The sequence below is a fragment of the Aspergillus glaucus genome (assembly GCF_001890805.1).
Source record: "Aspergillus glaucus CBS 516.65 unplaced genomic scaffold ASPGLscaffold_22, whole genome shotgun sequence".
Classification (NCBI taxonomy): domain Eukaryota; kingdom Fungi; phylum Ascomycota; class Eurotiomycetes; order Eurotiales; family Aspergillaceae; genus Aspergillus; species Aspergillus glaucus.
In genome coordinates this window covers 285,728-300,852 of record NW_019170474.1, presented here as the reverse complement: position 1 = coordinate 300,852, position 15,125 = coordinate 285,728, and the positions used below count along the sequence as shown (strand labels likewise).

Here is a 15,125-nt window from a genome sequence, read left to right as displayed (position 1 = left end):
CTATATTGTCCAGAGATCTGGGGAGAAGACTAAGAATGAGAACAAGCAAATGGTTTCAAATCGATGGGGCCCGTAGTACCGGGAAGTAAGCAAATGCCTCCCGCATCTGTGCCGCCGCGATCTCTGCTACTTTGCCAGTGGGATCGCCGGTCCGAATTGCACCAGACGTGTCTGTTGGATGGTTTCTCGCGTACGAGAACCAATGAAGGGAGAGTCGCTGTCGTCACCTTCACTCATCCTCTCCTCTCCTTTCTTCTTTCTCTTCTATCCAGGCCAAATTGTCAAATTAGTCTCTCCATCTGACAGCGAACGTCCTACAAACGTCTTTAAATGACTGACAAACTACCCAGGTTGCAAAAAATGAGACGGTTCTGCTTAAGCCAGTTGATGCATTGGCATCCGGCATATCAATTGGCTCTGTCCGACAAGACTGTGCAGAAACTTTTAGTGGCCCAGGATGGCTCTGTATCGTGACGCATCTTTTAAAGCCATCCAACTGGCGGAGGGGCCGCTGAGCCTCTCGAGATCAAGCATATGCAAACAGAAATAACCCATAGCTATATGGTTTTACTTCGTTGTGTGTCTGTGGACTTCCTGATATATTCGTACATTGTTGCAATCCCTGCAGAGGTCCAAGCAGTTCTTGTGAAGTCAACTCGGTAACTCGATAATTCCCTGTCTCACCTATCACCAGTGATAGCTCTGCACCTATGCTTATTCCGCAAGTGACGATATTGTGATGCATAGATCGGCTCATCCCAGCATATGAAGGACCGCGTCTATTAAGTACGGATGGATTACAGAGGCATTTTGTATGATGCGGCCTCTCAAGGAAATGTCCTACATTGCCCCACAAAACTACGCAACAAGCTCATGATCCAAGAGCATGAATTCATTGTATATTCCTTGCAGTATCTGCTAGGATGCAGCCAGCAGAAATCCCTGGAGTACACAGCTGCGGGCGAGACTGTTCTGGGTGCTCTGACCACCATACACAAAGATGGGAAAATCGACCAGGGAACCTTTGCCAATGCAACAAAGGCCTTCAATCCCTGTCACGAAGCCCAGTATACACGACTACTCACAAGGGACACACGGGCGCGCCAATCAAGTATTAGAGACGCTTCGATTATAGACAAATTTGTCGAGATGGAGTTCGTTCGGACTTTCGAATGTTGGCTGCCTTCAACTCTCGCATTTAATCGACGTCCGTTCCTGCTTAAGGGGGTTTCAATAATCCTTTAGGAACATATGGATATTCTGGCTTCTTTACGCAATACCCCCCACAGAACCGTACAATCTAGTGCGACATCTAGGGGCACGCTAGGCCTCTTTAAAATCTCTTGGAGGGGCATGAATGCAGCGTGGTCATTGCGACAAAACAGGACTGTGAAGCTCTCGCCACAGTGCTGCAACCCAGTCTGTGACAGAATGACCTACGTTCTTTCTTAGTTATCCGAGGCCGATAAAAGTGATGATTTAGGAAAGCTTTACTCAGCCATCCGTGCAATATCCGTGGTAGATATGTACAGTGGCCTAAGAACCTTCCAGACACAGACACTATTCGAACAGGTGGAGCACGTTTTAAGAAATGACATTGACATTCCCGCCGTTGCATTACTTGTTTGTAAAGGAGCGTCAAGATACACAGTGGCCTACAACGTGTGTGGACGACTGGAGCTCCAGCTCTTATACAACACACCAACTAGGGTGGAAATGCTCGGTTTCTTTTATGACATGTTGAAAAAAAAAAAAAAAAAAAAAGAAAAAGAAAAAAGAAAAAAGAAAAAAGAAAAAAACCAACAATATTGCTTTGAAAGCCACGAAACAGGTAAGCGGTTAAATACCCAGCAGATTGTGCCAATGAAGTAAAATGCTAGTTAACAGGCTTTAGAAGTAGCACTTCCAGAGTGGAAAAGTGACCGAAAAAATTGACGATTGTCGACTCATTGATATCTACAATAATGATTGAGTGTGACAGCTCAAGACTCTAAATACGGCTTAGTATGCTATAAACAAATTCTCGCAATGAGTATGATGCTTCAAAACAAATCATATATTGCCAAGTTGACGCAACGTTTGTCACCCGATGATGGTGCTCCTGCCCGTTTAACCTGATATTTGCTCAGGTCCAACGGCAAACGGAGCTCCTCAGCTTTCTGGACAACAAGAAATGCCCGCAAGACCAACGCAGCTTGGCCTCTCTAGGGAAAGGATGAAATAGATAGAGAGCAGTATGGAATCACCAAACATATGACCGGGTCAGACATTAATGAACGCATCGGACGAACTCAGGAGTCTTAGCAATTGCGTTAAGACAAAACTGCTGTGGTTCAGAAGGCTGAGGAGCTCCAGGCAGGACACCGGAGGGCGATGAAAGATCATGGAGAAAGAGAAACTAAAATCCAGACCATCAAATACAAACGAAAGGGAGGTTCAGGACACAAAAGCGAAGCTAAGGCACATCAAACGAAGCTCCGATGAGCAACTATCCATGTAGGAAGCCATTTCCTCTCCTTGTTCTCATTCCTTCGTTAACGATAACTAGAAGAGGCCGGCCTTCGACCACCTCACCATCGCCAATGATGGTATTCTTTCCCTGGGGGATCTGACCAGCAAATAGAGCATTTGGCCTTCTTGATAAAGTGAAGCAGAAAGCACAGTGCTTACAAGCTGCCATAAATGAGAAGAGCAAAAGACCAGGGAGCGATGGCGAAGGTAGAGAAGGCATGGGAGAAGGAGATCAAAGCAATTAAACAGAAGATTGGGGATAATGAAAACAAGATCCAGAAAATAAAGCAAAAGCCGAACAACGTCTACCTGGGTCGATTTTTTTTAATTTGATTGTCTTTCGCGGATTATACAGAGGCGAGACGAGACCCCTCTCAAGCCCGTTTTCTTTGGTACAGTGCACCAAGCAGGCTCAGATGACCCAGGAATGACGGTTTACTTCAAAACACAAGAAACCGAAGATTCTCCATTGCCGCAAAGATATTCAGGAGGAATTGGAGAGCATGAAGAATGTTCCGTGCCACTGCTCTCGACAAATGGTCAGAACGACCGCCGGATGTACCGAAATGATCAAATGAGAATCTTCCCTGATATCCTTGTGTTTTGCAGTCGTTGTTTTATTTGACTTGTGTTTTTTTTTTTTTTTTTTTTTTTTTTTTTTTTTTTTTTGGTCCCGGTCTCTTTTGTTTCAATCTCTTCTTTTCCGTTGCTTCTTGTCTCAGATTTGTTCCTCATTTTCGTTTTCTTTTGCGAAATAGTGATCTATTGTTATATTATCCGAGTAATATTCGGAGTCTGTGGCTTACTGGTTGGACTTCTCTCTGTTTCAGCTAATTATCATGGAAATATTAAGGCTGACATTATAATGCAAATTGAGACTACCAGAGGTCGAATTCGAACGGATACATCGTATGAAAACGAGTGCTTGAGACACTCTTCGAACGTAGCCAAGATTAACCTGAATGCGATTCTTTTCTCTCCCAGGAGTGTAATAATAGCAAATTCCTCAAACGCCTAAGGATATCATGAAACGTGAAACATTAACACAGCAAGTATAGTACTCAACCAAGCCACTAGTCGCTGTCACTACCACTACCACTGTCACTGTCACTGCCACTGCCGCTCTCACTCTCACTCTCACTCTCACTGGAAGAAGAGCCCGACGAGCTCGAACCAGAAGTAGAGTGAGAGCCTTGTCCAGCACGCTCCACTTTATGGTGTATCTTCTCGGACTTCTTCTCAGAAGTCTTCTCAGACCTCTTCTCGGACTTCTTCTCGGACTTCTTGTCGTTCTTCTTCTTGTCATGCTTCTTGCGCCTGCACGGAGAGAACAACGTCAGCACCCAGCATCCCTCGACAGAACCAAAACGGGGAAACTTACAACTTGCTGACCAAACCCATTCCGGCAGCACCAGTCAACGCACCCCCGGTCGCTCCCAAAAATCCTCCGCCCAACTTCTTACCCAAGAAACCACCGGCCGCACCACCAGTTAGCTTCGATCCCAGACCCCTCTCGCCTTCCTGCGCCTGTCCCTGTTCGGGGGTGCCCGTTGGCTGCTGTCCGGCCTGGGGGGACTTCTCGTTTGCTGGAGGGCCGTAGTAGGAGGCGTTCGAGCCTTGCTGAGGCTGGTTCATTTGCGAGTTCTGGGTGTAGTCGGGAACTCCTCCGTAGGGTGCACCGTATGGATGCGACTGTCCGTACTGATCGTGAGAGGGAGGAGCGGAGTAAGACTGCTAGCAATGGAGTCAGTAGTGAAACTAGAATCGGAGCTTCAGAAAGACTTACGGCAGGTGGATAATATCCCTGCTGCGAGTCCTGCTGTGGAGGTGGGTAGTAACCCTGTCCGCCGTACTGAGGGCTGTTCCCCGCATTGTGCTGGTAATGATAAGAGTCCGACATGATGAGTTCTTTGAAGGTAGATATCGACGAGAGAAGAAATTGAATATGGAGGAAGTGCGATATTCTGTTTGGAGGGAAAGATGTTTTAAGTCAGAAAAAAAGAGGCTGTGTTTATCTGTCACGACATAGTCACAGGGGCCAGAACTGTCATACGGCAAGAGCAGATTGCGATTGCCATCAAAGTACGCCGTACATACGAATTAAGCCTTTCACTCAGTCACAATTCAACTGCGCCGCTTCATTTTCGGATGATTGATAGACGAGAACAATTTAAGAGAACTAATATCATTGGCTTTGTAGTTATCTAGCCAAGAAAGGATCAAATGACACCAAGTCGCGTATTCGCGGATCACATCCGCTGCAAGTAGGTGATCTGCAAAGCTCGGGGCCCAAGGCGCACAGCTCAGGCTGACTCGACTATCCAGGTTGACAAGCGATTTGATATGCTTTTTTCCTTTGTGTTTTTGATTTTTGCACTCCGTAGTAGCCGAATATCCTCAATATTCCATCACGCAGCATTCTCGAGAAGACCTTGTTTTGCCGGAGTTGATTCTGTCGAGTATGAGCAACCACGTCGACTTGACTTTTTTGAGCGCAGTTTTCTGGCGTCGATCACGTTACAGACGGGCCTCTGTGCATGAATCATTTTGTCAACCCCGTGAATAAGAAATTGTCTGGGAAATTCTCACCTTCGAAATCGACCGTTGTGAAGGAAATCCCACTGAACACAGTCGCGTAATGCGATGGTTGCGAATAATAACCGTGTCAAGGAAACGATCATGCTTGTCCACCTGCCCAACAGTATATCCAGATTGACAAATGCGAGAAACCTCTCATGCTCCTCAGTAGTGCGATCCCATTCTTCGCGAAAGCAAGCGCAGTCACGGGCTGGGTCGCCCAATTCCAGCATTGGAGGTTTGTCACTGGTTGAGGGGGAAACGAGGGAACGGGTGAAAGGGGTGTTGGTGAAGGCGTTGTTAAATTACCGTAGATATCGAGAGCGTGGTTCATGGCGGTTGTCGACAAGAACCGATTAGCGTCGAGTTGGGTTACCGACTGGTCGATGCAAATGATGGCCGTATTGTCGAAGTGGCTCGTCATGGGGGTTGCCGACAAGGACCGGGTAGCGTCTAGGCGAGGTAACCGTTGGTGGTTGTGAATGGAGATCGTATTTTCGAGGAACCTATGATTTCGAGTTAGATGAGAATGAGTGTTTCCACTCTGGTTGGTGCGCTCTATGGCATTGAACTGGACTCCAGTTAACCACACATGCTGCAAGCTGCATCATCACCAACGATTCAATCGCCTTGTGATTTGCGCTCTTCCAACAGTTTGATAGTTCTGCATCTGGGATTCCAGTGCTTACAAATTCTGTACAGGCAGCATCCCCGAGGCTTCCCTGGTTCATGCCTAAACATATTTTCACCCTCAGGTGCACTTAGCCCGTCCCCACACGAGACATTAGGCCCATATCATCGCTGAATTGCTGCACGTAACCAGTACGGACGCTCAGGGTCATCTTGCGTGAAGAAGCCGGGAATATTTTAGTACTCCAGAGTCACCTCCGGGCAAACCTAACAAATATCCCGTTCACGAGAGCGAATGGGAGCTACACACAAATCCCATCTCGACAGACTGTCGATAGTGGGAGATCTCTGAGAAGGCACATTGCCATCCTGGAGTGCAGACGCCATAATCCATGTCTCTCGACAGGAAAGCGCCGAGAACCATGTCTTCTTGATAAAAGCACTTGGCCTCTTACAGCCGAGAGCGCAAACAATTGACACCCTACTTAGCGAAAACATATGCATATATAGACTTCGCCTAGCTACTGACATTCTGCAAGAAGGATAATACGCACAAGCATCAAGCTTATCGTCAACCTAGATGCAGGGAGTTTAACATCTGGCCCGGTACCAACCTTGCTAACGATGTCTTTCAATCAGGACTAGAGACCTTAGTCACCGGCTTCCCTTCGACTCGGGTTTAACGCACCATGGCAGTTTCCTCATCGTCGGATGGCAGGAGTATTGCTAGCAGTGCTCAAGCTTTGCCTGAAGCTCTAATCCACACCGCAGATCGCGATCCTTAACCACCTTGCTCCTCGAGTTCATCTTTCACGGATGCAACCTCTTCAGAGTAGACGTTGGAGCGCATCGCCAACTGATGCCTCTTTCAGAGAAGCTAGAGCAGCTTTCTGATATTTTCAAACTTTCCTTCGATAAGCGTGTGTCGTGTCAACTGGGTTCGAGTTCCTCACCTCTTGACGCAAGGGTTCAAATACAGCTCCATGAGGTGGAGATAAAAAAGTTGCAAATACAACATGGAATAAAACTTGTGAAGGCACAGGCCTGTTTCTCTGCAAATTATTCTGCGAAGACGGTCGGGCGTCAGCATTTCGGTTTCGTGGAGGATTACCTGTGCACTCATTTACGTTAGTTATTTGGCTATCAATCTTTGACTGCAAGTACTCACCTTGACGGTTGGATAGTGGCGTCGTCGATTGTTGCTTGTTCCGGGGGCTCTCGATGGTCATCTACACGCAGTCAGCTCAGGTCTAGTCCACGAGTAGGGGAGGCGCGAAAGTTCTTGTTTTGTTGCTTCCCGTGAGGTATAGGAGGTGCCAGGCGATGCCATCTTGAAAAAGGAATAAGTAAAAACGATGGCTTGTCGAAAATAAGAGAGGAAATCGATAAAGGAAGATGGCAGGTAGATGGAAAAGGTGGGTGGAAGAAGATGGGAGGATGAAACTGGTGTGCCCTAGTGTCATGTGATAGGACAATAGTTCAGCAACCATGTACAGGATTGTCAGATATTCACTTGCACACGTCAAGTTGGCCGTCGCTGTAGTAGTAAGTAAACGGTAGTTCGAATTCATAGATAAACCAAAAAAAAAAAAAAATAGTGAGTTTTTCTAGCAATGCTCTGTAGTCTCTAAGATCGCTTCCAAAAGCCACGATATTCAAGTAAAGCACCAAATAATCTCTACCTGACAAAATAAGGAGCTTTCTTCCAAACAAGGATACCGCTTGAATCATATGCCAGGGCTGCTATGTAAGCTTATATATTATTGTCGATCCACCGGCATAGTTACATTGCTCCGGTTTAACTCGAGCACATAATGAACTATTCCTGAAAGACATCTCCTAGATGAAAAATGGAAGCTTTTGATGATATAAAGTGGAAAATATAATATGAGATAGTTCTATCATGGCACAAGCCAAGCAAGTCAAGCCTTTGGGCATATTGCTTGGCGATCTTGGACCTCGTGCAGCCCGGGACGAGGATCAACTTAACCACTTGAGTTTATGAGAACCAAAACACCGCACCTTCACATATTATCTATGCTCCTACAGAAATTCTCATTCCCATGATAATACTGGCCTCCCAGCCAGATCCAGTTTTTTATACGAGAGCACTTCCCCCGCATTCCGCGTTCCGCGCCGAGACCCGGGGATTGGCTTTTTCGAAAGATAGAGTTCAGGCTCAATAATCTCCGCGGACAGTATGTAACCTATTTTTCCTTTCTTGACTCGCTTACCCATCTTGTCAGCCAGCCAACCAGTTGCAATCCCAAACTCTTTGACCACCGGATCCAGCCGCAGCGGGATATCCTCCTCTCCTTTGCGCCTCGTTTAGACCTTTCCAATATTACGGAAACGCGGAGGGTTAACTGTAACTCGTCGGAATAGGAAAGGTGGTGACAGATGGAACCAGGGAAGGAAATTTCGCCGACCATGGATGACCTGGATCGAGCCAATCTCACGACGGAGGATATCGATGATACGACGATAGACAGCCATGCTGACCACCATTGCTTGCTTGAATGTTTTGCTTCGGCGGGGTGAATCGCTTATTTTTTCTTCGTCGAGAGGATAGAGACATGCCGGTTCAGCTGCTCTTTTTTCTTTTCAGCTGCTTTTCTCCTGCCCTCCCTTGCATTCCATCTCCTCCATCCGTCTTCTGCTTTCTCCCTCTTCCTCCGTTGACCACCTCTTAGCAATCAGTGGGCCATGGCAGACTACGACGGAAAAGAAGCGCCTACTGAGCCGGTCTCAGGCCAGGAGCAATATGGACAAGATGGATACATGAAAAAAATGCTACGGTATTCTATCACCAGATTGCCCACATTAATCCCGCCGATGAATCCAGCGCCCAATCCGTTCAAGGCGCTGGCTCTTCTCAATAAACAGCAATGGCTTTTCTTCGGAGTAAGTGGCGGCATTTGGACAGATACATTGCCGCACCCATACTAACGGATGTATAGGTTGCGTTCTTCGGCTGGACGTGGGATTCATTCGATTTCTTTACCGTATCGCTAACTACCAGCGAACTGGCAGTAGAATTCGACAAGTCCGTCACCGAAATTACCTGGGGCATAACCCTCGTCCTCATGCTGCGATCCGTGGGCGCTGTTATTTTCGGAATCGCATCAGACAGATGGGGCCGCAAATGGCCCTTCATCGTCAACAATATTCTGTTTATCGTCCTCGAGCTGGGTACCGGTTTCTGCCAGACCTACAAGCAGTTCCTGGCCTGTCGAGCTCTCTTCGGTATTGCCATGGGTGGCATATACGGCAATGCCGCAGCTACCGCCCTTGAAGATTGTCCCTTGGAGGCCCGTGGGATTGTCTCTGGCATTCTCCAGCAGGGATATGCGTTTGGATATTTGCTGGCGACGGCGTTTTCGCGTGCCCTGGTTAATACAACCTCGCATGGATGGAGACCGTTTTATTGGTTTGCGGCTGCCGTTCCGGTGTTGATTATTTTGTACCGTCTGTTTCTTCCCGAGACGGAGGCGTTCAGACGGCGACAAGAAACTCGAGCTGAGATGGGAGGAGTGACCTCGACGTTCTTCGAAGAGGGAAAGGTGGCTATCAAGCGGCATTGGCTTATCCTGGCTTACCTTGTGTTGTTGCTGGCTGGATTCAATTTCATGGTACACTCCTCCTCCCTGTGGGTTTTCATTCATCGACGCTAACATTCCCAGTCTCACGGATCCCAAGACCTCTACCCGACCATGCTCGAGAAACAATACAACTTCTCCCAAGACGCCGTCACCGTAACCCAAGTCGTCGCCAACCTTGGCGCCCTCTTTGGAGGCACGCTCTGCGGTTGGGCGAGTCAGATCTTTGGCCGTCGCTTCACAATCATCGTGATGAGCATCGTAGGCGGCGCGCTCCTCTACCCTTACACCTTCGTCAAGTCCGAGCGCATCATGGCAGCGGCCTTCTTCGAGCAGTTTTGCGTCCAAGGTGCTTGGGGCACTATACCGATTCACATGATGGAACTATCCCCCGACTCTATCCGTACGTTTGCGGTGGGTTGCGCGTATCAACTGGGAAATCTTGCTTCGTCTGCTAGTTCGACGATCGAGTCTACTATTGGAGAACGATTTCCGCTGCCGCCAGTTGAGGGGGCGTCGGATCGGTACGAATATGGGAAGGTGATTTGCATTTTCATGGGGTGTGTATATGGATATGTGATCATGATGACCCTGGTGGGGCCGGAGAAACTAGGGCGACCGTTTGATGTCGAGCTTGATGTAGATATGGCTGAGGTGACGGCTCATCGGGATGCAAAGGCTAAGGGGGATCCTGAAAAGGACATTTTTCAACAGCAGCCAGACTAGCTCCGTGCCGTCCCTTGAGCAGTTAACCCTGCCAAGAAGTTTGTTAGAACTATATCAGATCCAACTAATCCAAACCACATGGCAAAAGAACGATAATATCAGAGTCTGCTTAATAGACTTGCTCATGGATACTCTTGAGAGCATCAGTCACAGTATATAGAGTAAATTTTCCTCATTTATTTTGATATGCGCACGGTAGTACGAGAGAAGCGACCCACCTGTAGTAGCGTAGTAGTGTGAACTGTGAAGTGTACGAGCATAGTTCTGCAGTGGGAAAGTTGTGTTTATATATGTCCAGCACCAAGAACCCTGCATGGCTGCTGCATAATTGTACTTCCCTGTCATATATCAAACTGTTGAGTATACAGACGCTCGTAGTACTATTCCGTAGTTGTGTAGAGTCTCATCACTGCGTAATCCGTGCCAAGACCCATTCCGTTTTCGGTAATGCTCGACTTCACTTCACCTCCAGATACAGAGTAGAGAGAAGGAGAGATACACCATAAACAGACAGAGAGCAGACAGCATTGCGACGGTGTGCTCTGAATTGGGTTACTTGTCTGGCGTTCGTTCATTTCTCTGTCTGTTACTCCATAGGCCGACTGTGTCGCCTCATCGTCCCGTGTCTTCGGTTGGTTCCGTTCCATTACCCTTCTCTCTTAAGCAGGAGATTAAAAAAAAAATAGAGAAAAAGAAAAAAAGACGGATACATCGTGGTCCTGCTCCAGTCACTCGCTCATCTGAAGCTCTTACATAGTCACTGTACAGTTGTCAATTTCAACCCTCCGACTTCTATCGCAATCCCCCTTGCCGCCTCTTCACGGAGCCTCTCCTGCGATACCGTCCGGACCTCTCTCTCTTTCCTCCTCCGCCTTCCCTCTCGGTGATCCCTCGTGCGCCCTCGCTGCCAGGTCTCAATCGGTCCGTATACCCTGCGTGCTGGATGAGTACTCGCATCGTCGCCTCTTCAAATGCACAGACACTCGTCTGGCTCCCCGTGCGAGGACGACGCTGAGGACTCGTTAATCTCGCGAACTCCTATCACACCCATCGAGGAATATGGTCATGGCCCCAATGCTTTTGAGACGCCCGAGAATTCGCGATCGCAGGTAGCAAGAAGAGGGACCAGCTTCGATCTTCGTCGAGATAACGGTTCTTCTACACCCCGTTCCAGGAATTCGACTATGTGGAGGACTCTGTCGTCCTCATCTTCAACGTTTAACACGCAACCGTTTCACGAGACATCCGCTCCACGACCGCCCATAATGATACCATTGGCGTCCTCTTCATCCTCTCAACGTCTCCCGATGGGACAATCGTCGCCAGAGGGCTCTCCGCGATTCCGAAATGCCCGTCTGCGCAGTCCCTGGTCGTGCTCGATTTTGACCACCATCATGACCTTTTTCGCATCGATATTCATAGTGTCCATACTTCGTTCGTTCGCGGCTCGTCAGGTGGGCGGTAATGGTTGTGGGATTCCCGTTATGAGTCCGACGTTTATTCGCATGGTGGGATTCGACACGGAACATACGCGCTTCGCAAGCAAATACAATCTATACCTTTATCGGGAGGAGGGTGTCGACGCATACAACCAGGAAGACGTTGGCGTGAGTTTGGTAACTTCTTCATCCAAAGGATTCTTGCTGACTCTGTAGTTGAACGGCGCTCCTGTTCTCTTTCTACCCGGAAACGCTGGCAGCTATCGTCAAGTCCGTTCCCTTGCCGCGGAAGCTTCGCGACACTATCACGATGTTGTTCGTCACGATCAGGATCGCCTTAAGACAGGTACCCGGAGCCTCGATTTCTTTATGATTGATTTCAACGAGGATATGGCCGCGTTTCATGGACAAACCTTACTAGACCAAGCGGAGTATGTGAACGAGGCCGTGGCATACATCCTCTCCCTCTACCACGATCCCCGACGCTCCCGCAGAGACCCCGAGCTTCCCGATCCCAGTTCCGTGATCCTTATCGGCCACTCCATGGGTGGAATCGTCGCGCGCACAACGCTCACCATGGCGAATTACCAAGCCAATTCGGTCAACACCATCGTCACCATGTCCGCGCCCCACGCCAAACCACCCGTGTCGTTCGAATCGGACGTCGTCCAGACCTACAAGCAAATCAACGATTACTGGCGCGAAGCATACTCGCAAACCTGGGCCAATAACAACCCATTGTGGCATGTGACTCTCATCTCGATTGCCGGAGGTTCTCGCGATACTGTCGTTCCTTCGGATTACGCCAGTATCTCGTCGCTCGTTCCTGAAACGCACGGTTTCACGGTGTTCACGTCTACAATGCCGGATGTTTGGATCGGAATGGACCACTTGTCTATTACATGGTGTGACCAATTCCGCAAGGCTATCACTAAGTCCTTGTTCGAAGTGGTGGATGTGCGTCGCGCAAGTCAAACGAAGCCGCGCGCGGAGCGGATGCGCATTTTCAAGAAGTGGTATTTGACCGGGTTGGAGCCTATAGCTGAGAGGACTCTTCCGCAAAAAGGTTGGTTTGGTATCTAGAAGAAAACACAGTGTGACTGGCTAATCCGAACCGCACCTACAGAACCGAATACCCTCTTGACGCTCGAAGATAACTCGAATACGATCCTGCCACAAGGCGAGCGACTGATTCTGCGCGAATTCGGCCACCGCAAGGGCCCGGACGTCCGTCTATTACCCATTCCGCCTCAAGGTGTCGCAGGGAAGAAATTTACTCTTCTGACCGACCATCACTTTGACAAAACTGGCGACAATGGAAACCTGGAAGTTCTGTTCTGCAGCGTGTTCCCGCTCCAGAATGGAAAGCTCACATCCGTGTTTTCCATGAATATGGACTTCTCTGGGGGCAATGTTGGCGCAACTCGTCTGGCTTGTAAAAACGCCGCCGATGATGGAATCCACCTTCCTGCTTCAACTCACTCGTCCAAGAACCCCTACGACCGCGTGCAACCGTTCTCATATCTTCAATATGACTTAGAAGATCTGGCGGAGCACCAGTTCGTTGCTATTGTTGACAAGGCTAGTGCACCTGCTAAGGGCTTCCTGGTGGCCGAATTCTCTGATAGTTCGGATGCTTTCATCCGAGCTCGTGTGGGCTTGGGTGGCTTGATCAGTGCTGGTCTGAAGATGAGGCTTCCAGCCAACCGTCCGATGCTCACTGAGGTGAAGGTCCCGGCAATGTATTCGAGTCTACTGAACTACAAACTCAAGATAGTCCAACACGACCACGGAAAGAAACAGAAGGAACTCTTCTCTCCGCTATTGCGCCAGTCGGTCCCGGATCCCCACGAGTCCAAGTTCTTCGTCAACGTGGACGAGGTCAATGTCAATCTTCATGGCATGGCGCCTTTTATGCCGCCGCCGCTTCGCGAACAGTCCCTGATGGGTGGCGTGTCGTTTCAACTCTGGACAGACCCGAGCTACGGCTCTACGGTGGATGTTTCACTCAAGGTGGACATTACTAGTAGTCTGGGTGAGCTCGTGATGCGGTATCGTACCGTGTTTGCGGCATTCCCACTTCTGGTCGTGGCTCTCGTTCTCCGCAAGCAATTCAAAGTGTACGATGAAACCGGCTCTTTCATTACCTTCGCGGAAGGCTTGGACAGTGCCGTACGGTCATCTCTGCCAATTCTGCTGCTTGCCATGTCGCTTCTGGCATCTTCTCTGGCTACCTCGACTACGCTCTCATCAAGCGATGATCCGTTTCACTGGCGCACGAATTCCACTGAGAGCCCGATTGATTTCACCAAGAATGACTTGCTTCTGGGCTCACAGGATGCCTTCTTCTGGTTCTTGGTCCCTGTGTTTGGTCTGATCAGTGTTGGGGTCTGCGTTATTGTCAACTACGTGGCCCTCCTGCTTCTATCGATCATCTCCTTCGTGTATGGTCTTGTGAACAGCAAGTTTGGCTATATCAGACGCGATGACAAGGGGTGAGTCTCATCCATCTACATGGATAAAAGCTGTTGCTAATTTACTTTCAGGAATGTGTCGGTTTTCGCTGCGTCGACTCCCAGAAGACGCTTGATCAACACTGCCATCCTTCTGGTCCTGGTCTCTACAGTCATTCCATACCAGTTCGCTTATATGGTTGCTTGCATTGTTCAGCTTGCCACCTGCGTGCGAGCTCAGTGGCATGCCAGGGAAACTGTACGTTTGTCTACAATCTTTGGATGGTATTTTAGCTAACGTGTATAGCGATTCACCGCACACTTCAATTTCTCCAACTACGCTCACTCGATTCTCATCCTTATGCTGTGGATTCTGCCAATCAACGCACTGGTTCTTCTGGTCTGGGCTCACAACCTTGTCGTCCACTGGTTGATGCCGTTCTCATCACATCATAATGTCCTATCCATCATGCCGTTTATCCTTCTAGTCGAGACGCTGACCAGTGGGGCCATGATCCCTCGTGTGACGAATCGGTGTGTATGCCTCCCTATTAGCGTGTTGCTCTATCTAACAATGTCAGATTCAAACACATCACATCCATCATCCTCTTCTCTATCGCCATCTATTCGGCCGTCTACGGTGTTTCTTACGCCTACCTCCTTCATCATCTCGCGAACATCTTTTCCGCATGGCTGATTGGTATCTACCTCTTCAGCAGTGGCTTCTCCGTTCGACGACTATGGCGTATGCTGGAAGGAGAAGAACTTTCTTCCGGTATGTCTGAGGTAGGAGGAAGCCACGTCAAGAAAAAGCCATAACAATTGACTTCCTTTTCATTTAAATCTTCATTTCTTCCCATCTGATTTTACTCTATCCTATTTAACTGTACGCTTCTCGTGTCTATTTTCATCCACCGGTGCCGCGTCACCATTGCTTATACGGAGTTTGTTTCGGGAGCGGTGTTGATATCCTTCCCTGTCTGTCATCGGTCTGTACAGGATACGGATCACTTTGTTTCTCTTACGAGTGGGCGTTTAGCATTGCAACCGCTTGCTGTGCCTGTTTGTAGTTTCGCTTTCCTTTCTTGTTTTATCCGGAGTCTCTTTCTGTTCCCTGGTAATATATCTGTATATAAGGTTGTTTTCTCCTTCACTGCGTTTCTGCGTGTGGTCCGTTGGATTTGGACATA

At 48.6% G+C, this 15,125-nt stretch overlaps 3 protein-coding genes across 3 annotated transcripts; 2 read left to right on the top strand and 1 right to left on the bottom strand.

Annotated features, from left to right (window-relative positions):
• Positions 1–3,365: 3,365 nt before the first annotated feature.
• ASPGLDRAFT_84906 (uncharacterized protein) lies at positions 3,366–4,655 on the bottom strand. Its single transcript, XM_022550303.1, has 3 exons — positions 4,298–4,655; positions 3,893–4,245; positions 3,366–3,828 (listed from the first exon to the last, which is right to left on the bottom strand). Exons 1-3 carry the CDS (start codon positions 4,409–4,411, stop codon positions 3,585–3,587), a joined length of 711 nt encoding a protein of 236 aa, XP_022397443.1. The 5' UTR covers positions 4,412–4,655; the 3' UTR covers positions 3,366–3,584.
• Positions 4,656–8,186: 3,531 nt separating this feature from the next.
• On the top strand, positions 8,187–10,195 carry ASPGLDRAFT_51169 (sugar transporter family protein). Its single transcript, XM_022547475.1, has 3 exons — positions 8,187–8,622; positions 8,679–9,350; positions 9,402–10,195. Exons 1-3 carry the CDS (start codon positions 8,425–8,427, stop codon positions 10,041–10,043), a joined length of 1,512 nt encoding a protein of 503 aa, XP_022397442.1. The 5' UTR covers positions 8,187–8,424; the 3' UTR covers positions 10,044–10,195.
• A 649-nt stretch (positions 10,196–10,844) lies between these two features.
• On the top strand, positions 10,845–15,019 carry ASPGLDRAFT_827250 (GPI inositol-deacylase). Its single transcript, XM_022550179.1, has 6 exons — positions 10,845–11,650; positions 11,699–12,548; positions 12,609–13,977; positions 14,029–14,194; positions 14,243–14,469; positions 14,517–15,019. The coding sequence occupies exons 1-6, from the start codon at positions 11,015–11,017 to the stop codon at positions 14,752–14,754; spliced, it is 3,486 nt and encodes a 1,161-aa protein (XP_022397441.1). The 5' UTR covers positions 10,845–11,014; the 3' UTR covers positions 14,755–15,019.
• Positions 15,020–15,125: the final 106 nt, after the last annotated feature.

Coding starts and splice junctions, on each gene's coding strand:
- ASPGLDRAFT_84906 (XM_022550303.1), bottom strand. CDS start 4,411: ATGTCGGACTCTTATCATTACCAGCACAATGCGGGGAACAGCCCTCAG. Junction 4,246..4,297: donor AGGGATATTATCCACCTGCC/GTAAGTCTTTCT, acceptor CTCCATTGCTAG/CAGTCTTACTCCGCTCCTCC. Junction 3,829..3,892: donor ATGGGTTTGGTCAGCAAGTT/GTAAGTTTCCCC, acceptor CTCTCCGTGCAG/GCGCAAGAAGCATGACAAGA.
- ASPGLDRAFT_51169 (XM_022547475.1), top strand. CDS start 8,425: ATGGCAGACTACGACGGAAAAGAAGCGCCTACTGAGCCGGTCTCAGGC. Junction 8,623..8,678: donor AGCAATGGCTTTTCTTCGGA/GTAAGTGGCGGC, acceptor ACGGATGTATAG/GTTGCGTTCTTCGGCTGGAC. Junction 9,351..9,401: donor TGGCTGGATTCAATTTCATG/GTACACTCCTCC, acceptor TAACATTCCCAG/TCTCACGGATCCCAAGACCT.
- ASPGLDRAFT_827250 (XM_022550179.1), top strand. CDS start 11,015: ATGCACAGACACTCGTCTGGCTCCCCGTGCGAGGACGACGCTGAGGAC. Junction 11,651..11,698: donor ACAACCAGGAAGACGTTGGC/GTGAGTTTGGTA, acceptor CTGACTCTGTAG/TTGAACGGCGCTCCTGTTCT. Junction 14,470..14,516: donor ATCCCTCGTGTGACGAATCG/GTGTGTATGCCT, acceptor TAACAATGTCAG/ATTCAAACACATCACATCCA.